The sequence below is a fragment of the Pholis gunnellus genome (genome assembly GCF_910591455.1).
Source record: "Pholis gunnellus genome assembly, chromosome: 16".
NCBI lineage: Eukaryota > Metazoa > Chordata > Actinopteri > Perciformes > Pholidae > Pholis > Pholis gunnellus.
The window spans coordinates 12,711,182-12,734,026 of NC_136543.1; the positions used below are offsets into that span (position 1 = coordinate 12,711,182).

Consider the following 22,845-nt stretch of genomic DNA (forward strand, 5'->3'; position numbering starts at 1 on the left):
GTCCACCTGGAGACAGGTATCATGAACTAGAACAACAACGCTGAGATCTCTTGTATCTAACAATCTTTTTCAGTCACTCTGGGACTCTTTGTCGTTGCTTCTCTGTTTCACTCCCCACCTCCCTGCTCCGTCTTTGCCAAGCAGTGTACGGTACAGCTCAGGTTAATGAAGGTGCCACTAGGGCAATTAATTATGCATTATCAGCAGGTTTGCATGTAGCCATTGGTCAAACATGTGATCAGACTGCACTCTGGTCTTTCTTGTGCAGTCTTTTTTGGAAAGACTCATCGTTAAGATATCTTTTTTTAGATCACCATCATGTTATATTGAGATACAAGTTACATTTAGTGATCAAGCCTATGTCGGTGTAGTAGATGATTTGCTTTCTGTAATAAACAGTAAGAGAAGTCAGAAAATTGTTAAATATTGTATTGTATTTGGCTCAGACAGTCGTGATTGTCAGTGTAGTTGTGCCTTTTTATTTAGCACAGAACAAACGGCAATACAGGCAGTATGCTACAATATAAATTATATCAATAACAATTAAATCTGTGCAGAAAAAATAAATAAATAGATAACAAGAAATATATTGTCCAGCGTTGCCTACACACCGAAAGTGCTGGGTTTACATCCTAATAATTATAAAGACATGTAATACATGATGTTGTTTGGGGTTTAATATATCTCATACATTGCATTTGAGATTTAATTCTACTGAGAATGAAAAAAAGTAAGCTACCATCAATTTGATCAAAAGTTAGTTTAAATAATTTATAAAATGGAATTTAGCATAATGAAGTTGCAATATATTTTTGAAGCATCTCACAGCGAACTGTTTCACCTTCATCAGAATATAAGTATTTGTATTTAATCTAACCAACACATTAAAGACGATTTCGTATGTTCACTGCACAGTGTTTTTGAAGTAAAAAAGAGTCAGATATATATCATAAATTGGGAATACATTCTTACATTCAGGTCAGTCTGTGGTGGTTGTCGCTGCATGTTTGCCCGTCAATCAGTCACGGGTGTGTTTTTATGCGTCATCGCCTCCCAGCCAATCACAGCGCGACGTCCAGAAACAGGGCACCCGAGACGTAAATCTTGCAAACATGGCGACGCTCCGAGGAGGGTACGGAGATTGGAAGTACGACCGTTTTTAACCGAGAAAATAACCCCTCCTCTTCGCATGTTACAATGTGGTGGGGTTAGCCAGAGCCACCGCAATCACAGCCTTTTTAGACAATGTTTGCAGAGGTAAGTTTAAACGCCCCGTGAAATAGACGCGCGTGTCGTTACTCTAGTTTGTTGTTCCCAGTGAGAGCCACGGCTAGTTAGCTTGTAGCAGCTAGCGGTGTTAGCGTTAGCACCGCAGGTAAACACACAGCCTGACAGGGTAGAGGACGACACACATCCGCTTAAAAAGAGCCACTCAACCCGGGATTATACGAGTTAACACGAAGTTAATACGATGAGCTCCTCGCTGTCAACACCGTGCTGGAATTAGCTCGACACAGGCAATGTCGAGAGTAAGTTTATATTATGAGTAACGTCCCTCAACAGCGAGTTTCTTCATCACAACGTACACAGGTGAGCTGAGAGTTAGCATTAGCTGTTTGACCTGATAATGATAGCGAAATAAAGTTACCTACACGATATCAGCGAGGTTGATTTAAAGCACAGTGGTGGACAGTTGGTGCTTCCTAAACTGTTTTCTGTGATGATACACTAACGGTTATGTTGGTAACAAGGACATTAAGTGTTGTGGCTTTCCCTTCTTGTTTTACTTTTACTGGAGGGAAAGTCTTAGACATGTAAAAGCTCCCCACTCTAAACAGACTAGTCGAACACATGCGTCCCCTAAAATATTAACAGGGTGTCTTCGGTCCTTTGTCGCTGGTCAGTGGTTGATTTGTTCGTGACACTTTGTGATGACTTTGTAGTTTTTCTACAGCTCTTCTCACGTGATGCAGTTTCTCAATGCAGGCTGGTTCCCTGATTTTTTTTTTTTTTAAGATTGAACCACGAGAGCCATGACACCTGCTCACAAGCAAACGCACTGTTCACCTCACCTGTGAGACAGGTGACCGAGCCACATTTAGGCACCTCTCCAGCAGTTTAAGTACAGGTTTAGCCTCGGTAATAAGGCTTTAGCTGCCACTGCACTGTTCATGCATGTCAGACAGGGAGTACTGATTTATGTATAATGTGCAGTCAGGTGGAGAACTATAGCTGGGTATCACTTTGCAAAATGTTACGTCCTGCTAACCTTTAGTGTGAAGTAAATTAAGGGCTTGTGTTGGAACATCCTGTGATGAGTTTGGGCTTCACACCAGCTTGTAGTATAATTAGATTTTTGAGTGTATGTTTGCACACAAAGTCGTGATGCAAATGTCACTGCTGTGTTTTGTAGTTATGTTGCACATTCAGCAGTAATATCACGTTTGGCTGTAGACATTGGCACAGACTTTATTTCTGTCTGACTGTGATTTACTCCTTTTGAGCAAATGGTGTACACACATAGCTTGATGAATACACCTTTTTACAGTTATTTCGTGTTCATCCACAGGCACACAAAGTTATCTCTGTACTTTTCACCCCTGGCTAAATCTCATTAAGGTGTCTTAATCAAAGCTTGGTAGACATTAAGGCCAGCACACAGTCACATCAGGCCTGCCTGTCATCTAGTACACCTCTCCCTCCTTCCTTAAATAGCAGCGTAAAGTAAAACGTAAGTGCATAGAAGCGGTTGCACTGCCAATCCAGCGGACACCTATGGAGAATCAAGTCCCGCCCGGACCCGTGTCCAGATATATCCATAGTGTGTCGAGGTCAAGCAGTTGTTATTGTATTTTACTTCAGCTGCTAAACTTACAATTCCCAGTGGTTGCTGATGCTGATGGCCTTGTGGTTCCTACTCTTTGATCGGGATCTTGGGTGAATCGCATAAACCTCCAGATATGCCCGACCGGAGAAGCTTCTCTCTACTATAAAGTGGAGAGACATAGTTGGGGACTTTGAGTATGTATCAGAGGAGGCATGTGGCTAATTTCTCCCCAGAGTAACAGTGGAGTTAAAAGTGCCAAACTACAGCTGGAGGGATAGAAAAATAGGGGAACAAAGTAGTGCTCAGCCACACAGCTAGGGAGCAGATGGCTAAATTGGTACCTCACCTTAGCCACAGACTGTATCTCCTCCAGCTGGGGGACAAATCAAAGCTAAAAACCAACAGTAAATGTCTAAGTAAGGTCTTGTGCACCCACAAAATGCCTCCTAGGTGTATGTGTTTCTTGAACTCTATACTGAAGAGATAAACATCATTCCTCCAAAAGATGTTTGATGATGGAGCGTCTAACCCGCCAGCCCAAAGCATCTGATAAGTTGTGTTTCTCCACTCTTTTCTTTAATTTGTCACCCATACTAAATATGCTCACATATATATCTATTACCACTTCAGAAAGTGGAGTACTTCCTTGTGCAGTGATCAGATGATCCAAGATGCAAAGTTAGAGCAGGGCCAACGATTAATGGCAAATGGCTGTTTGTGATACGCATGTCATATGTACATATACTCTCACAAACTCAACCTGTTACATTTTAACTGGTATTTCAAATCTGTGGGTACTCTGCTAGTCCGACACCAGCTTGTCTGTGATTGCAAAAGATGAACAGTTTATTCAAATATCTCAGGTAGTGTTCTTTCAGGTGAGAAGTGCAGTGTTCATTATGAGATGGTTGGCCTTGTCTCTGCTCTCTGGCTCTACTTGTCACTCCACCTAATGTGTATTTAGTTGATTTAGGGAAAGCTGAAGTCTAGTTGGTAGGTGATTGCACAGCACAGATTTAGCCTGTGGAGTATCTGCTCTACTGACTGTTTGTTAGTGTGGGTTGACCACCTTCAGATGACAGAATAGCTGCTGAGTTTTCAGCCAACCTCCCGATGGAGAAGACAACCAAACAGGGCCAATGTTTTCATTAAATGAATTGTGTCCTAAGATATCAAAAATTAAGAAACGCGTTACTATCACTTTTCAAATTTAAACGGCACGAAAACTGAACCCGAGCTTTGGAAGCTGCTGTTACTCCCATTTGATTGATGAGTCTTTCTAAGAAGAGTGATAGACGACAACAACAACTGAATCTATTTACATCTCCTTATAATCCTGGCAATTTCAGTTCTCAGTTTTTTAATAAATTAAATCTTTCTTGTCGTCGTTTGAAATTGAATTGCATAGTTTCCTTTATGTACTCTTTTTTTTCATTGTAGAGTTTTAATCATGAAGCTGAGATGGGAGCTCTTTGTATTATGTCATCATGGTGGTCCTGGTGGATTAGGCCAGCGCGATCAGTCCGCCCCACTCACTTTCTCTCCCTTCGAGGCATTAACCATGGATCTCCCACAGGAGAGCTTTAATGGACTGAGTTAACCTCTCACCCAATGACCACACTCATCGGGGTTGCAGCTATGCGCTAGTTGACTCGTGCATATATCACAGAAATAGCCATATCCATCCTGGAGTAGTTCTTACCACGTGTGTGTGTGTGTGTGTGTATGTGCAGTGTGTGTAGTTCTGCATGGATTTGTTTTTGCCAGGAAATCTGTGAAATAATAATCTCAAAGTCACAGATAAAAGTGTGTGTGTGTGTGTGTGTGTGTGTGTGTGTGTGCCTTTAGTCAAGGACATCCACATAGCTCCCTTAAAGACCATTCTATGTGGCAGAAAGAGAAACGGGCAGATGAAACTAGTTAGGACATGAAACAATATATTAAAAGTAATAGTTTCAAAGTTATTTTAGTGTCGTAGTTAAGATAACATTGCATGAATTTCTCTACTTGATCCGTGGCCTTTATGTAAACAGCTACGCAATAAACCTTTGTATTATAGAACTGACGATCAGTTGAATGAATTGTGATTTAAATATATGTATGAATACGTGTTTTTGAACAACAGACGTCCATATTTCCGTCTATCTGCACATGCAGACCTCTTGCTCAGAGACTGCAAGTATTATTATGCTGGTGGTTATCGTGTGTGTTGCGTAAGGAACAGTTGCCGAGATGTTTAGATGTGTGCTTTCCCGTTGGGCTTGGGTGTTAATCACTGGAGCAGATGGTTCATGTTTAAAACCCCGTGTAAGCTGTAATGACTCAAGAGTGTCGGTTATCGTCTTTCCTGCAGAGCCTCCACAGCCTCATCACCTCATCACACAGCCCTGCTGATAGCCTCCACATTCGCTGCTGACGTCAGACGGGACATTTGAGCTACATTGAAATACTTTTCTCAGGGAATGATTGCATTCGGTAGGATGGACTCGGACAGTATTTCTTTTGTGTTTGGAAAATTGCCTTCACACCCAGAAAAAAAGGCAAACGACCAAATAAGAAACAATGAATGCTGCGCAAACAAAAGCTGATTGGAAACTGTTATTTTGTATTAAACTGATACAGGGATTTATCTTCCTAATGCCTAGTTCGCGCTACAAGACTTTAGCCCTGATTTTTCCACTCAACGACAATAACCTGGAGAAAAGCCCCAGATCAGAGGCAAATCGGCGTAGGCTCAGGGCTCGACGGTTTGCTGCATTCCAGATATATCTAGCATGCTAAACGTTAGTCAGGGAGCTATAACCAATGAGAGTGCGAGGCACTGGTTGAGGGTAAACCTGTCGGATGCGTCTCCTGTAACAATAGGAACAATTGCGACACGTACCATAGTTTCTGTTGCACCGAGGGTGTGGGATGTTTGCATGAATAAACACAACTCAGTGACTGATCTACATAGTGGAAATAGTAAAGACGTGTGTGGAAACAGGCTGACGTGTGTCAATGATAACACAAACAAGCATAACTGGCCCTTGTCACTTCTTGTGTGTGTGTGTGTGTGTGTGTGTTTTCCTGACAAAACGTAGTTTTGAGAGCTCATTTTGGGTTTCCAACCCGGTGAAATATCTGTGTGTGACCCTCTGTCGCCGATCGGTCATTTAGTGTGAAAAACGTAAAGACTCCCAATTACAAGACGGCAAGTTGTGTGGTGTAGAGTAATCTGATGACTTTGAAAGTTGCGCAGTGTAAACTTGGCTTGACCTGGGTATCAGCACCAAAGCCATCTAAGCCCTTGTATTACTAAAGCAGGAAACACTGCTTACAGTTTATTCTGGCAACCACAAACTCAGCTCGTATCCACTAAAGAAGATTCAGCCGGCGCTGACCGTTTCTGGCAGTGTGCTCTTAGATCCTTACTAGTTTCTACATGATGCTGTTCACTCCAGTGGTTCAATGAGTCGTTGCTGCTTCAGGTTAGTCCACAGTTATGAGACTTTAGCATCACACTGTTATACTGTGTCTGTAGAATACAGTCCTCTGTTAGCATGTAGCTTATGCCTGGTGGTAATAAATATGTCAGTGATCACAGCAGTGCGTTTGCTGAAAGCTTCTGAACCAACAAAGAAGCCACTGCCGTCTCTCTGACTGAGTGGGTGAAAGGTAAACAGAGTGGAAGTGTTACTACAGGTCAAGTTCTTCATTGAGGGTTTGCATGAAAGTCATTACCTAGAGTTTCATTTGTTTTTCTCATATGGTGACAACGTTGTTGCTGTTCAGGACACTGCGGTGTAAGATTTGTGGCGGGGTATAAACTCTGTGAATAGCATTCCTTTGTATTTCCACCACTCCTAGCTGTAACTGTAATAACAGTCCTCTTCTTACGCCGGGCCATTCTCTTCCCAGAGTCCTAACCCTGCTATTAGTGACTTTGTCCCGGCCAGTTATGACTTGAAAGAGTGGGTAGTCTAGCCAGTTTAGACACATTCTGCAGCACCATTGGGTTCACGTTCACTCAATGCACTCTGGTACAGTCAGCTTTTTTGCAGTAACCTGTTTTTTTTTGTATACATTATGTACATAGGAATCCCGGTTTTTTTAATCTGTTACGGTCCTCTGACCAGTCACTGGTGGTCGTCCCCCGGGCGCTAGTCTGTGGAACAAGACCCACCACATCAGATCTGCCCCCTCTTTGCTTTAGATTGTACATCAGTTGTGTCTACTAAATGGTTGTTTATTGGTTTTGCATTATGCTACTCATTGATCTCAGCTTGTGTTAGAAATGTGTTCGTTGTCTCCTCTGTTGTGAAGCACTTTGGTCAGTTCATGTCGTTTTAAATGATTTGAAGCTGTGAAAGCATCACAGAGAGATGCAATGAAACATTAGCTGTGCTTTAACCAAAATATTTAATTTATAAGACTGAAATACAAAACAAAAAGTCTAAATAAGCTGGTTTATATATTAAGGAAAAGGGTTTTTAGGTTATCTATTATGCTGTCAAACTCCTTTACTTGCATGTAAATGAGGGTTTTAGAGTAATTACAGTGCATGTTGATATTTTCTAATATTTCCTGCTCGAACCTGATTTTTACCATAAGCGGGTTCATAAACAAAGTGTCTGTCTGCTGTGTTAGAGGGATGGTTTACTGAGTTTTTCTGTGTTATTGTGTGACTTTTGTGTTTAAAGGGTTAGTCCGGATTTATCAAAGTCACACAATAACATAAACTAACCGATTGGGGCAGCGGTAGACCAGCAACTCCTGTTTATAAAGGAGTCTGGTTGCCTTGAAGAGAGCATAGATAACAGCTACAGTGTCCCGTGGGAAAGGTGCCGTCTGATGGCAAGGAAAAGCTTTGAAAATATTCTAAATATAGCGTACAGTGATGTTGATTTTTATAGGTGAGGCCTTTCTTTTAGGTGCTACTGCCCCCGTCCACAGCAGTACATTGCTTAGCTTCTGTGCTGGTTCTCCTGCCTGCTTCTCCAAACTGGTTGTGTGCTGACGGCCATCTATTGTAGATAATACACAGACTATGTATAAGTACCTCATACAATCTCATACAAGAGGTTTAATACTATAGTTGTGCGATCATTTTCATAACATCATGCACCCTCCCATGCAGACGGATACCTACGTCATGCACCACGTTCAGATTTGCATGTAGAGCCATCGGTTGCACTGAGCCTGGTTCACACATTCCTACTACACTATCGACCATATTCCTCACGAGTAGTTAGCTTAGCGTTGCCTGTCAATAGACTCCCTGTGTGTCGTGGTCATGCTATACATTGCTGTCCCTGTTGGCGGCATGCGTGTCATCCGACTGTCCATAGCTGGCTGTGGCAGAGAGGACAATGTCTCAGTGTCCGGAGGACATTCTGTCTGTGTGTCTATGTGGCTCCGTCCGTCAGTGGAGCTGCTTATGTGAGGAACTCTGGTACTGAATGTAGGGCAGCTGAAGATCATCACCGCTGATCAGCGTGGTGTCCGTCTATCTGATGGCTCCACGGTCAGGGTGTGACACTGAAACTGTATATTAATGAACTTGCTTTGGTTTGCCTGGTTTCATTATTGCAGCTTGCACCTGCTGGCTGAAACAAGTTTGTGCTCATCATTCACATCACCCCCCTGTGTAGCCTGACTGAAACTGGATTTCTCCGGTCAATACTTGTTAGCGAGGGGACGATTTAGGATTGTATAGTGGATCGAAATAAAAAAAGACACTTGCAATTAGCTAATCAGGCCAAATTATTTGGATCATTGGGAATATTGGGAACATGTGTGTCTTGAAAAAGCTGTCTAGCTCGCTTTGGTACAGAAGTGAGACATAGAGAATAAATAAATACAGGAATTATCATGTAACAAAGAACAGACTCGCACCATGTTGCCCGTTTTCTATTTATCTGTTATCTATGCATGAGGGCCTTATGCTTTACATTTATTTAATTGATTGTTTCTTCACTAAAAAGATGTTCACTAAATAAAGATGTCGTATCTGTTACGCATTCAAAATATTTGTATGTACGACATGCAAGTTAAAGTTACTAGTATATTTTAGTGCCATTTTAAGATTTTTAAGCATATTTTGATGATAACGTGAATCAAAATGAATTTGACCAGGATAAATGTGACATGAAATTGTATAAGTCCAATGACTCATATTGATCTCAATATTTGGGAGTTAATTAAAGTTTTCTGGTGTTCTATAATGGCAATGATTGCATCTGTAGCATCGTTAAAGTATGGGGCTGAAGAAATTGGAGCTGCTAGCTAATGTTTAAATACAAATTAGAATATGGCTTCAGCATATATCTGGTAAATACATTGTGCATGTTGCACATCCTAGTTCAAACACAAGATGTTTCCTAATTTATTGAAATTATTTTGATAGAAAATGAATATTCTATGGCAGTGGTCTAGAAACTCTGATTTTCTTGCAGCGTAATTGGTTGAACACTTCGCATTTACTGTTGTTTGACTCGTGACTCCTTTTTTTTCATGGCCCACAATGAAAATAATTTGGCCACGACTGTACTCGAGTAACACTGGGACACAGAGCTGCTAGATGGAAACGAGAGCTTGGTTTCCTGCATTGACAATAACAGGAAAACCATTGGATGTGACACACACACACACACACACTCTCTCTATGCCTGATTCTTTCTAACAACACACCACAATGTGTCTTTTTTAACATAATCTCTTCCTGTGCCGACATCTACAGAGTAGAATGGTGTTTTTATCTATGCATGACGTCCTTTCTCTAATTTTCTGACTTGCTCCTGATTTATTGTTACTCTTCACTCACAGTGGGCAGTCGAGCTCAAACAGTTTTATGTGGGGGATTGATGATGGGCGATTTCTTTATGTGGGGATTAAATTGATTTATAACAGAAGACTTTACATTTAATTTGTAGATTTGTTTACTGTGTACAGTAAAGTAACACCAGACACAAATGGTACGATCGTAAACATTCATCTATTTGGACTGTAGTCTTGGTCTGCATACTGACCTACTATTAAGTCTGTCAGTGATGGAAGTAATGAGAGAGTCTTTCTTCTGACCAACTATAATGATCTCCAGACTGGTTGTGGTATAAACTGAAGTGTACATAGAGTATTTATTCCTTGTTTTTGTGTGTTTCAGGCCAGTCTGTCCATCTGGGGATGGGGGGGTCTTGGAGTCGTGCTGTTCCTCGTCACTTTTGGACCCTTTGCCATATTCTACCTGGCCTTTTATATCTTCTGCTTCATTGGAGGGTGAGCAGGGAGACCTCTGAACCATCCACCATGTCTTCACAGAAGCATGCTCTCTCACGCTAACCACAACACCAGATGGATGTCTTTTAGCGCTTCTCTCACTTCTGTTTTCTCAGGGGCTTTGCGGTCACTCTGCTCTATGGAAAGATCAACTCAGAGAAACACCTAGAGAAGTGCGAGCAGTCTTACTTGCCACCCACACAAATTGGTATACTGAAGGTAAAAGCACGCTTAAGCACACATGCATTTTGACCTCGCCTACACAAACAAATGCATGAGTTGTAAATCGAGTTCCTGTGTCGATGAAGTCGGCTTAGCATGCAGGTCAGTCAGGTCTTCATTGGTTGTCTTTCTTTTTTGTCTCCTTCAGACTTTGGATGAGATGAAGCTGGAGATGAAGGCCATCAAAATTGACAGGAGACTGACTGGATCCAGTTTCATTGATGAACCACTACAACAGGTGTGTGTGCGTGTGTGTGTGTGTGTCTAAGCTTCACCAGCAACATGATTGCACCTTTGACAATCAGAATGGTCAAGTATCAAGATTACTATATTACACATGACCAATGTTTTGTGTTATTAATGATTTTTATACATTCCTTTTTGTGTTTATCTTGCCCCTCGTATGGTATCGCCACACTTAGCTAAAACTATTGCATTCTAATACAATAAACCTGCAATAAATTCTACCTTTTGTATAAATTACAATTGTTACGGATCATGAATGTCATCACATCGGATTCTCCATGAAATTGAGTATTATCCTTTGTCTGTCCACTTATGAGGCGACATAACTGAGTGTATGGTCATAAAAAGCTCTGCACAACAAAAGATAACAGGCTTATGACTAAGAAATACTAGCACTTCAGACATTTTGGACACTGGCCCACTGAAGTCGCTGACCCATCAGCCGGCTTAGGTCAGCAACTTCACGGCCTCGAGCCAGGAAGTAGGTCGAAGTTATTATGCTCTGTCAAACAGTGTATGCATAGAGCCTCAGCGGTCCTTGAGCAGGAAGTCTGTCAGCCAATTGTTGCTGGCTGTTGTTCCATCAATTGAAAATATAATCGACCAAAAGCTCTGGAAGAAATATGACGGATAACTAAATGAAATAATAGCTTTATTAAATTATAACAGGTACTACCAACAAATGTCACTTACACACATTCCCCATCTTGACTTAACCCTGAATGAATTTAAGCTCTGCTTCTATTTATCTTTTTTATCTTCACACTTGTTGCCGTCTTTAATATCAGTTTGTTAATTTTACTTCTGAATGAGTAGTGGAACACACACTGATGTGACCACCGCAAGTTTGTATTAATTTAATAATATATAAACCGCTTTAGTCTACAAAACGATATTTAAATGTATTTAAGATTGCTTACATCATGTCAGCAGATGATGCCGTACTTATGTGGCCTTCTAAAATCTCATCAGACGTGCTGTCCAGATAAAAACCTGACAAACTTTCCTAACAGAAAGTGGAAGTGAAGGTTTCTGTGCCGTTGCACCCAAGCTCTTCTCGTCTTTTACTCTCTGGCGGTGACTCTGCTGGTAATTGACTCACAATCTCTTTTAGCTGAACACGTTCGTAAATAGATCCTCTAAATGATGGCGAGGCTGTCTGTCAGCATTGCAGACAGGCAAGATGAGCCTCCTGGCCTTTGTCTGGCAGTCACAGTGTCTCTCCACCCGATCCTGTGGTTACAACACAACGTAAAGCAGCGTGGCTGGCCGAGTTAAGTGCGGACACAGCAGTTTGTTGATGGTCAGGTGACACTGACGGCTCTACTATAGTGGGCTCTGTTCTCCATTCCTTCCTGGGAATGCACACTAATCATTTCAGCAGCATGTGAACCATGAGATCTTTAGCTAAGTGTGACATCATGTAAAGCTGCGTCATGCTCTCTGAGAGACATCGATGGTATTGATTTTTCTGGCACATTCTCCTTTGTCTCTTTTCTCATATGCACAAAAAAAACCTGTGTGCTTGATTTAATAATACTACTCAGCTGTAGCTCTACTGTATGCAACAGAGCACAAGGTTTCCTAGGACCTAATAGTCCCGTAATCAGTTCTCTGGGTGTTAATACTAGACACTGACAAGAAAAAGATGTAATTGTCTTTAAAAAAAGACTTATTTACCAATCTCGCTCGCACTCTATCTCCAGCTCGTTGGGTTGTTGTTTTTTACTAAATGTATTTTCTATTTCCCACATTTCTCTGCTGCTGTAGGTGATCCAGTTTGCTCTGAGAGACTACATCCAGTACTGGTACTACACTCTGAGCGAGGATGAGTCCTTCTTATTGGAGATCAGGCAGACGCTGCAGAACGCCCTCGTCCAGTTCTCTACACGGTACAAGAAAAACTTCTGTCTGTCTTGATATTGAGTGTTCTATACAAACCAAATGTCTATTTTTCTACATTATTCCTGTGTGTTCATTTTCAAAGGTCCAAAGAAGTGGACTGGCAGCCTTACTTCACCACTCGCCTGGTGGACGACTTTGCCACCCATTTGCGTGTCTTTCGAAAAGCCCAGGATCGCCTCTCTGACAAAGAGGACAAGCAAAGTGAGCACACGCGTTCATACACACCTTCTTTCTCACAATAATCCAAGTCTCGTTCATCCAGTCGTGTGTTCACGGCATTTTTGCTGAAAACCAACCATTTAAAACACTTCTGCAGAAAAAGTGTCACGCTTGCGCAGGCTGGACGAGTAGCGGGCCTATCGTCTGTTTTACTCTGTCTTATCTTAAATGCATGTGTTCGGGAAGAAGCATACAACCGGATATATGTGACTTCGATTATATTGCACGAGTTGTGCGAGAGTTTGTAAACGGATGTTTTGATATGAGTTTAGTTAATAATCTAATTTAAGTTAACACGGGTGTGTAATTGATATACAAATGATAGTTTTCGATCCTCTACATTATAAGATTTGATTCTTCCACGAAGACGAAGTCAGATGATGAAAGTTCAGGCATTACTGGTGATAATGACAATGACGACGAGTGATGTTTGAACAGGGGACATAACAGAGGAGCTGGTGGACTCCTTCTTTGAGGCCGAGGTGGAGATGGAAAGGAAGATTTGTCGAGACGTAGTGTGCACTTCACTCAAAGATGAAGAAGGTAAACACACTTTTGTAAAGTGCCTTTCTGTTCACACTGCCCTGAAGAACTCTTCACACAAACGTGTGGCTGTTTGATGCTGTGACATATGACATGTGACGTGTGTGTGTGTGGCAGGTTTTCTTCGGGACTTGTGTGAGTTGCTTCTGTATCTGTTACTACCTCCTGGAGATTTCCACAACAAGAACATGAGATACTTCCTACGGGTGAGTGCACACAAACAAACACGACATCTCACTCTCACTTACACAGTCTGTCAAACTGTCACACCACGCGTGACTTCACTGGTCTTAGATGCGGATATGAGGCGCAAAGTCACACATTCAGTCACACAATATGTTGTACAACCTGTGTTGTTAATCTATCACGGTGGAGCCGCCGGCCAATTGCTCCCGCTTTGGCTGCCAGCGCGCCAGCAACAGGCTCCTGAATAGACTACACTGCCCTACTAGACCATGTGACGGCATGTTTCTGAAGTAAACTGTTGAGAGTTAACCTAGAAAATGCCCTGTGATGTTTTTTTTGAAGGAGGTGCTGGCGCGTGGTGTCCTCCTTCCTCTGATCAACCAGCTTAGCGACCCAGACTACATCAACCAGTTTGTCATCTGGATGGTGAGAGTTGACACACATCCATACCTCCGACCTATTAGCCATTATTGTGCAAATAATATCAAAAACTATCAAAGTAACAACCAAGAAAGTCAATGAAATGGGTCAGAAACAGCATTGGTTATGTACAGTATGTTGAAGATATACAAATGGATGTGATTTTTGTATAGATCCAGGACTCCAGCTGTAACTATGAAGCCTTCATGAACATCCTGAAGCTCACAGACAGGCCTGCTGAGCTGGAGGCCGTCAAGGACAAGGTGCTAGAAGAGCTGCAGTTCCTCCGCTCTCTGGATACTGCCGGAGATGGTGGGCACTCACTTTTTCTCACTGACTTACAGACGCATGCACACGTGAAACCAAATGGTTCGGAGAATCGGGTCCAGACATTATCCAGAGTTGCCCTTTCTCACGTGTAGTACACAGCAGGAGATTGTCCGTGTCAGATGCGTTCTCACCTACTGGAAATACTCAGCTTGGTTTAGGCCGAGGAATGGCGCCTGGGTAGAGCGTGCCCGGGTCAGGACGTGACCCAAAAACGCTTCAGTCACTTAGCCGGTTTGTGATTTGGTCTTAAACAACAGAGTATTTTGCCGTTCCTTTAATTTGTTGGACTGTTTCAGCGTCGGCCTTTACAGGCAGAAGCTCCCTGATCTCATCGTCTCTCCAGTTAAGACATTTTTCGGTGGCGTCTTCGTGTGAATTACTCCTCTTCTTGCTGCGATAGAAACGTCATCAACGAGCCCACTGGCTCACTGTGAATTCTCGGGCCAATTAGTGGCTCTATTCACACATTGGCCACTACACAGACTTTGCAATCAGGAGCTGGCATGTTAAGTCCGTTTGATATCTGGTGCAAAAGATTCAGAGATTTGCGTTGGCACATACAGTTCCTCTGGGTAATGTCTGGATAATTTCCGGGGTGGCAGTGCATGTGTGAAAGGAGCTTAATTTGCCACGAGAATAGGAAGACACAAATGTAAAGCGTGGCTAAATAAATGCTTTCATCTCCTCTGATGTCTCTGTTTCTCTGTCCTTCAGACATCAATGTGATCAAGAACCAGATCAACAGTCTTCTGTTTGTGAAGAAGGTGTGTGAGACCAGGATCCAGAGACTACACTCTGGCAAGGTGAGAGACTGCAGCGCTGCTGTATAGTGCTTACACTTAAACATACATCACTTATTGTTAGTGTGATGGTAAAACATTGTCTGCAAGTCCCAGCTGCAATTGCTCAAAGTCTGTTTTATTTTTTGGAGTCAGACAGACGAAGAATGGAGTTTTATCTTTTCTGCTTTGTGTTTCGGTCTTTACTTTTCCTTTTTCCTGTGTCTTGTAGGAGGTGGATGCCTTGAAGCTGGCAGCCAACTTTGGCAAGCTGTGTGTTATCCCCCTGGATCACATCCTCATCCACAACATAGCCCTGCAGTTTTTCATGGGTAATTGGAAGTGGAAATGCATCATCACACCAACCACGGATGCCAAAACGTCACTGTAGTTATCCCAAGGCCTTAATCCTGAACATTTCTGTTAATCATCTTTATAATCCATAACTTATTTCTCTAGAATTTCTAACCCAAACCTGTCTCGTTAGGCGCACTCCTTTTCAGTCCCAAATGACCTCTTCAGAGACTTTAAAAGGTCACTCCACGTTACAGATCAGATTAAGGTAGAGTGTGTGTTCATGTGTGCGAACAAGGAGTCGAGCCAAGTTGTGTCAGATCTGTTGTGGAAAATGAGCGAGAGCCAACAGCCTAGACATGGCCGTCATTCCGTCATAATATCTTATTATCCAAAAGCGTTGACTTAGAGTGTAACTGTAGATGCAGCAGCAGGACAAGCAGCCAAAAGTGCTAAACGTTAAAGGCACCGGCCTCCTTACTGTGCATGCATGTGCGATGACAGACGGACACCAACTCTTGTGTGTCTTTTGATCCAGACTTCATGCAGGCAGCGGGGGCCCAGGCAGAGCTGTTCTTCTGGCTCACCGTGGAGGGCTACAGGGTGACGGCGCAGCAGCAGCTGGAGGCCATGCAGGGCTGGCAGACGGACGGCAAGAAGCAGCCCAGCGCCACCAAGGGGCTGCTGAAGGCCGCTGCACTGGGCGTCTTCGAACAATACCTCTCAGACAAGGTGGGAGGGATCACATGAGTGTTTCCCAACTGTTTTATTTAGCTTGTGTAGTCCGGTATTTTGAGAAAGCATCTAACGGCAATCAATCTTCACCTGTTTTCTTTGCGGACAGGCGTCTCCCAGAGTGCAGGTGGACGAAGCATCCGTAACAACACTAGGGGAGAAGCTACAGAAAGACGACCCCACGCCAGAGATATTTGATGAAATCCAGAGAAATGTAATAAATCTCTTTCTATCCGTGTATGAGGCGATTTTATGAATCATGCCAAAACTCTTGAGAGATTATATTTTAGTGTCTGGTGTTGACAAACTGTTTCACACACATTTGTCCCAGGTGTATGACATGATGCTACGTGATGAGCGCTACTACCCCTCCTTCAAGCAGAGTCCTCTCTATGTCCGCATGCTAGCAGAGTTGGACATGTTGAAAGAGCCGAGCTACCGGGGGTCTGATGACGGCGACGGAGAATCCTTCAATGGCTCTCCCACAGGAAGCATAAACCTAGTAAGTCTTCGCCACTTCCGGGTGCAGGGCTCAGAAAAAAAAATCCTGATATGGAGACGTGCCCGGCATTGTTTTTGTCACCCGTCTTCCACAGTGAAGCGGCACTGCACCGCGTTATTGTTGGCAAGCTACATCGTTAAATGACTTGTTTCTTGTGATTTCAGTCTTTGGACGACTTGTCTAACTCCTGCCACGATGAAACTATGCACCTACATGCCTTCATCTCTGACACAGGTACACACACACACACACAGTCGTATACACTCGTCTAAAAGTGTAGGGCGGTGTGTTTAAATCACTCCGGGACTTTTTGCTTAATGTTCACAAGCAAAGGGTTGCGAATAAAACTTTTAAGAGTTTATGTTAGATTCTGGCAACTTGTGTACGCATGTCGGGTTTAAAGAAAGTTTTATTTGACTTTCCCTTGGTGTCTGGTTGTTGTAACTGTTTATGTTGAGCGTGTGTGAATATATTGTGTATATATATATATGTATTAGCCCCTGTTGGTCCCTCTTTGCACGTTTCTTCTTTGAACTTTTTATTTCCTAGCTCCATTCATCGTCTGCTTTGTCACTTCATACTGTTCCAGTATTCTTTACTTCTTTCGTTTTATCACCTTCACTGTTTTTTTTCTGTTCTTCCTTTTTCCTTCCTCCTCCCCCCTCCCTCACCTTTCCTGTCATTCCGTCACATTTCCACACCCTCTGCTCTGCATTCTTTCTTTTGCTTGATCATCCTCCCCACACACACTTCGAAATCTGCACATTCTTTCTTTTCTGCTTTCATCTACCCCCTCATCCTCCATTCCCATTTTGGATGTATATCCTGGCGCCGTAGCTGACGCTTGTCTCCCCGGCTTCTGGGGTGCTGCAGGGGTGTGCAACGACCACGGTAAGACCTACGCGCTGTACGCCATCACCGTGTTCAGACGCAGCCATGACGGCAGTGAGGACTGCTGGAAGACCTATCGCCGCTACTCTGACTTCCACGACTTCCATATGAGGATCACTGAACAGGTGTGTGTGTGTGTGTGTGTGTGTGTGTGTGTGTGTGTGTGTGTGTGTGTGTGTGTGTGTGTGTGTGTGTGTGTGTGTGTGTGTGTGTGTGTGTGTGTGTGTGTGTGTGTGTGTGTGTGTGTGTGTGTGTGTGTGTGTGAGATATGGTGTTTGTGTACCAGTTCTTCAGTCAGCAACATTTCTAAACCCAGTTTACCGTTCGTGTTAAATTATGGAGCAACGTCTCATGAAGTCGGTCGTCTCCCTCTGAGTGATGCATATATTCTGTTTTTAGTGTGAGAACCTGGCGCCGATCCTCAAGCTGCCGGGGAAGAAGACCTTCAACAACATGGACCGAGACTTCTTGGAGAAGAGAAAAAAAGACCTCAATGCGTACCTACAGGTAACTGTTTCACATCCTAGTGTTGCCTTTGTTGTCTCACATCATTTTGCTGAGTGTATATCAGTAACTTTTGTATATGTGTGTGTGTGTGTGTGTGTGTGTGTGTGTGTGTCAGTTGCTGCTAAACCCAGAGATGGTGAAGGGCTGTCCAACGCTGATTCCTTATGTATATGACTTCCTAGAGAACAAGGCCTACAACAAGGGAAAGGGAGAGTTTGCACGCAAGGTCACTCAAGCGTTTCACTTTCATTTATTTACTAACTTGCTGCAGAATTATTGTGTATATATAGTCAAGATTTTATACTCACATTTATGTAATCACAGAGATTTGAGTGGCTGGTTTTCTAACGTAGATTCTCTCCTCTTTGTTTTGTTCCCCCATCAGATAGACACATTTGTAAATCCTCTGAGGAGCTCCATGAGAAATGTGTCCAACGCGGTGAAGGGCCTGCCAGACAGTCTGGCTGAAGGCATGACCAAGGTCTCTGATAACATGGGCCGCATGTCAGAAAGACTGGGTCAGGACATTAAGCAGTCCATTCTCAAGGTAACACCATCACACGGAGAAGTACTGTGCGTCCTAATAAAGGAAAGCAAAGCAATTAACAACTTAACTTTTTTTCTTCTTCTTTTTCTGGTTGATATGGTCGGTTAGCTTTTTGATTTGATTTCACTTCATCATCACAATATATTTTCTGTAATCTTCTGTTTGATGGCTGATATTCTTCAAATACAATGTGAAATGGGTCTGATGTGTCTCTTCTTTTTTTCCAGGTGCCTCCACTCCTCCCCAAGTCTGACATCGACCCTGAACACTGTCGGGTTTCTGCTCAGCTTGATGACAACGTGAGTCATGTTGGGTTTGTTTTCTGTCAGTCATTTCCTTGTTTTTTTTATAAAATATACTTAAATGGTATTCATATGTTTATCTGTGTGTATAGGTGGATGATAACATCCCACTGAGGGTAATGCTGCTGCTGATGGATGAAGTATTTGACCTCAAGGAGAAAAACCAGTGGCTGCGCAGGAACATTAAGAACCTGCTGCAGCAGCTCATCAGGGCCACGTATGGAGACACCATCAACAGGTCAGAGACACAAAATAAAAAACACGTCTATAAATGATCCCAGACCTGTTAGCAGAACTTTATTTGGTTTTAGAACGATGGTGAACTGGAAGTATTTTCCTCTGGATGATCTTTATGTCCCTGGTGATATATCATCTAGGCCTTTCACATAACTGATACTGGGATCTCCATCCTGTTTCCAGTGAGTTGAGCGGTGTTGGTGATGTTAAATAAGATCACTGGGTTGGTTACAGATATTAACCAAAATACAGACTTTCAGACAAACACCTCATGGCCTAAGATGCACAAACATCTTCATTGCAGAACCAGTTCCGCCTGAGAAAACAGCATCATGGTGTTAAAGTTCACAGATCACAGGATGTTTGCACACAGCTAAACTGAACACAAGTAGACATGTTGAGAGCCTCAGACAGTCTCTCTCTCTCTCTCTCTCTAAAGGGCAGTGAATAGCGTCACACGGAGCACAACCTGAATCATCTTTCCTTTGTCTCTGTAGGAAAATTGTGGACCATGTGGACTACTTGACCTCACCTGAGCAGGTTGCAGACTACGTCAAGAAGTTCAGGTAACCCCTCACGTTTTTTTTAATTTGAAATAACTGATTGGTCAGAAGAATTATGAATGACCCTCAGTGGCTGTGTCTCCGTTTAGGGATTCCTACTGGCCCAACGGTATGCTGGCTGAGACGCCACCCCGCAGGGACAAGAGCATCCGCATGAGGACAAGAATAGCTGCCAAGACCAGCCTGCTGGGCATCATGCCGGGTAAAAAAACACACTTTATCTAGTTATCCCCCAACCCCACTTCCTCCTTGAGAGTTTGTGCTCGCTCCTGACCGCTGCATTTCTCTCCCGACCTCAGACGAGCTGAAGCACATCATCGGAGCGGACACCACGAGAAAAGGCATACTCCGCGTCTTCGACATGTTTCAGTACCAACCCATGAACCGCCGGCTGGTCTACGTTTTCCTGGAGGGCTTCTTGGAGACGATGTTCCCCCAGTACAAATTTCCCGAGCTCTTCGTCAAGCTGCACTCCCGCTCGCCACGCATCCACAGATATGGCCAGAAACTCAAATCCTCCTCGCTCAAGAGGTGACAGGAGAGGACAGAGGCAACGGGACATGGGCCAACTAGACACACACAGACTTGAGAGTGTGTGGGGGGGGGGGGGGGGGCTTGATGTGAACGTTGAGGTATGTGTGTGATTTCTGCCCTTCCACTTCCCTCACACACTATTTTCAGTGAAAACACTCCAATTATCCAGCTGATTATTTCTGTCAAGACAGAATTGAAGGATGAACAACACACACACTCTGCCCTCCTCTCACTCTGTGACACACACAACACACTAATGCGCAACACAAATCCTGTAATTTGCACCAAGACTGGACACGGCAGTCTTTTCTTTTAGTTTAGTTTTGCTCCTCCTTTTTGGACTTTTTAGTTGTGTTTAGCTTTATCTTGGGCCAGTCAATGCTGCTTTCTCCTGGTCCAGAGAGCAGACCACAGATACTGTATTGTTTTTAAACTGCAGGAGTAGATAGCATAGACCCACACCTTGCCTTACCTTCCCGCTTCTGTCTTTTGGCCGGTTCACTCTTACCATCTCAGTGACCTGGCCCACTCAGCTGTAGTCCAACTTACCCTCATGCTGTAGACATCTTATCTGCAAAAGCTGCACACTTTTTCTTTTTTTTTTCATAGCAACCAAATATGTCAATAGCACTGGGTTAAAGGCGCTGTTTTTAAAATGTGACCGAACAAATATGGGTCGAAAGAGATGATTTAGATTTGTATTGTCTGCATCTTTTCCAGCCTCAATGCCTCTCTTGAGACAGTTTTTTTTTTTCTTTTTCTTTCCAACTGTCGTACCACCCATGACCCTCAAATAGATCCACCCCTCCCCCTTTAATGCTACTGTCATAACCTGTGACGACCAAAGCTCATGCTGTTCCATACGTGTGTGTGCGCGCACTGGTTTGGTGTTGGGATACTCTGAACGTTGTTGTTCTTCATATCCTTAATCATATGAGGCAAGAGAATGCAGAGTAGACCGAGAACAACCCTAAAAGGTGAGGCTGTGAGGACACACAGCTGTGGGAGGCTCGGCTCTGGCGGTCCAAGAATGTACTCTCTGGTCTAGTGTATTTGGCTCATGTAGAATTGTGTGTGAATGGTCGTGTGTGTGCGTGAGAGCGTGTGTTTAGCACAAAGATGCAGTCTTCTTCAGTCAGAAACTGTGCCAGTGTGAGCTAGTGAACCAGCCTTAAAACTATATACAGTATATACTGACCAAGAGGCGCGCTAGAGGTAGCTCCCCTTCACTCGACTGAACGTTACAAGGAAATCACGATAGAGATACGGAGATATATCCACTTTTATTCAGAGAAAATGTCTTTAATTTTGTGCAATATTTGTTTTTTCTTTAATGCATGTGCATTTTGAATCATTGTATACTTAAAAAAAAAAAAAAGTAATTCATCTTGTTTTAATAGAAAACATGAAAGAAGCTTCCCAAGAAATGTCTTCTCATCCCAACAACTTAACATTCCGTTGTTGTAAAAGTACAATGTTTATTTTACAGACTTGTTTTATAAGTCTGAGGTTTTTTTTGTTTTGTTTTTTTTGGTGTTTGGGGGGGTATTTTACACTTATCCCTCGCCCACTCGTACGGAATCTTGTGTTTTGGGCATCAGTTGGTTCAGCGGCAGCGGGGTTTTCTGTGTAGCAGCCTGATGATTAGCTCATTGGGCTATAGCTATAGTTCAGAGGCGCCTCAGACAACGACTTCTTCTTCTTCCTTTTTTTTTTTTTTAAACTCATACGTGGCGTTTTATGCATTCAAACCTGTTCTGTTGAGTGTGAACAGATCTTTGTTGTTATTAACTGACAGCTGGAGGAGACCCCGCGTCCTGTAATGAGCACTTACCGTAGCAACTGTGGGAGGGCCGTGGGCTGGACGGAGCCCCATCCTGCTGCAGTCGCTGGATGGAGCGGCCCTCGTCTGCTTCGGTGGATTTGCGTGCACTGAGCAGCCCCCAGGTGGACTCCGATTGGCTGAGTGAGGAGGACGTGAAGTGGAGCCTCGCTTACTGGGAGGTGAATATTGTTGTTCCCACGGTGGAGGAGGTGTCACTTCTAACTGTCTGCACATCTCTCCATACAGGAAGGCTTGTCTTTTTTTTTTTAACCCCAGTATTTATGAATCTATGATTATGAAAAATTGTGCATATCTGTGTACAGTATGTGTTAATAGTGTGCCTAAATGTACTGTCAACTCTATTTTCATATTTTTCTTTAACCTAAAAAAAGAAAAAAAAATCAATCAGAATGTCATGATCATTTATGCGACTGAAAATGACTTTAGGGTGTTTTCTTGCATCATGCTTATCAAACTCTTCCTTGTGAGCTATTGTGCTCAGATCAGTATAACACTAATAAAAGATAACAAACTATCGCACCCTCGGGGCTCTGCTGTTTTCAGTACGTTTGTTTGACGCATTTGTGATTCGTATAGATTTGCAGGTTCTGTGTCGGTGCTGAGCTTAATGAAACACTTCTGATGTGGCTGAAGTTTACGTAGCAGCTTAAAGAAGGCCTCATATTAGACCACTAACTAGTATAAGATGCTTGCTGTCTAATGTAGATGTTTGGCTTTTTATCTTTTAAGAACAGGTTTCTTTTCTACTGATGACGGATATATTTTTGTGGAGCAAAACGAGAGAAATTATTATTAAATACCTCTGGACGACTCGAAGCAAATGTCTTAACTTACATTATACATTCTCCTTAATGTTGTAGTTATAGCTTTGTTTAGCACCCTTAAAATTCCAATATCTCAATAATTAAATTGCGTGTTAAATATTTTTTTTCTATTGCCAGTCTTGATACTGA

General features: G+C 42.9%; 1 protein-coding gene across 3 annotated transcripts; it reads left to right on the forward strand.

Annotated features, from left to right (window-relative positions):
* The first annotated feature begins 1,129 nt into the window (after positions 1-1,129).
* On the forward strand, positions 1,130-22,394 carry snx13 (sorting nexin 13). Of its 3 annotated transcripts, none has more exons than XM_079176375.1 (25): positions 1,130-1,257; positions 9,972-10,084; positions 10,201-10,303; positions 10,455-10,544; positions 12,323-12,444; positions 12,540-12,658; positions 13,115-13,219; positions 13,337-13,425; positions 13,748-13,831; positions 13,999-14,137; positions 14,870-14,958; positions 15,167-15,266; positions 15,767-15,960; positions 16,073-16,177; positions 16,295-16,465; positions 16,630-16,699; positions 17,303-17,481; positions 17,756-17,863; positions 17,979-18,089; positions 18,249-18,410; positions 18,638-18,709; positions 18,805-18,950; positions 19,447-19,515; positions 19,602-19,714; positions 19,812-22,394. In XM_079176375.1, exons 1-25 carry the CDS (start codon positions 1,246-1,248, stop codon positions 20,045-20,047), a joined length of 2,901 nt encoding a protein of 966 aa, XP_079032501.1. In that variant the 5' UTR covers positions 1,130-1,245; the 3' UTR covers positions 20,048-22,394. The 3 variants fall into 3 exon arrangements, with proteins under 3 accessions (XP_079032501.1, XP_079032500.1, XP_079032502.1); XM_079176374.1 differs by lacking the exon at positions 1,130-1,257 and adding an exon at positions 1,483-1,590 and having other exon boundaries at positions 17,339-17,481; XM_079176376.1 differs by lacking the exon at positions 1,130-1,257 and adding an exon at positions 1,571-1,590.
* The last annotated feature ends 451 nt before the right edge of the window (positions 22,395-22,845 follow it).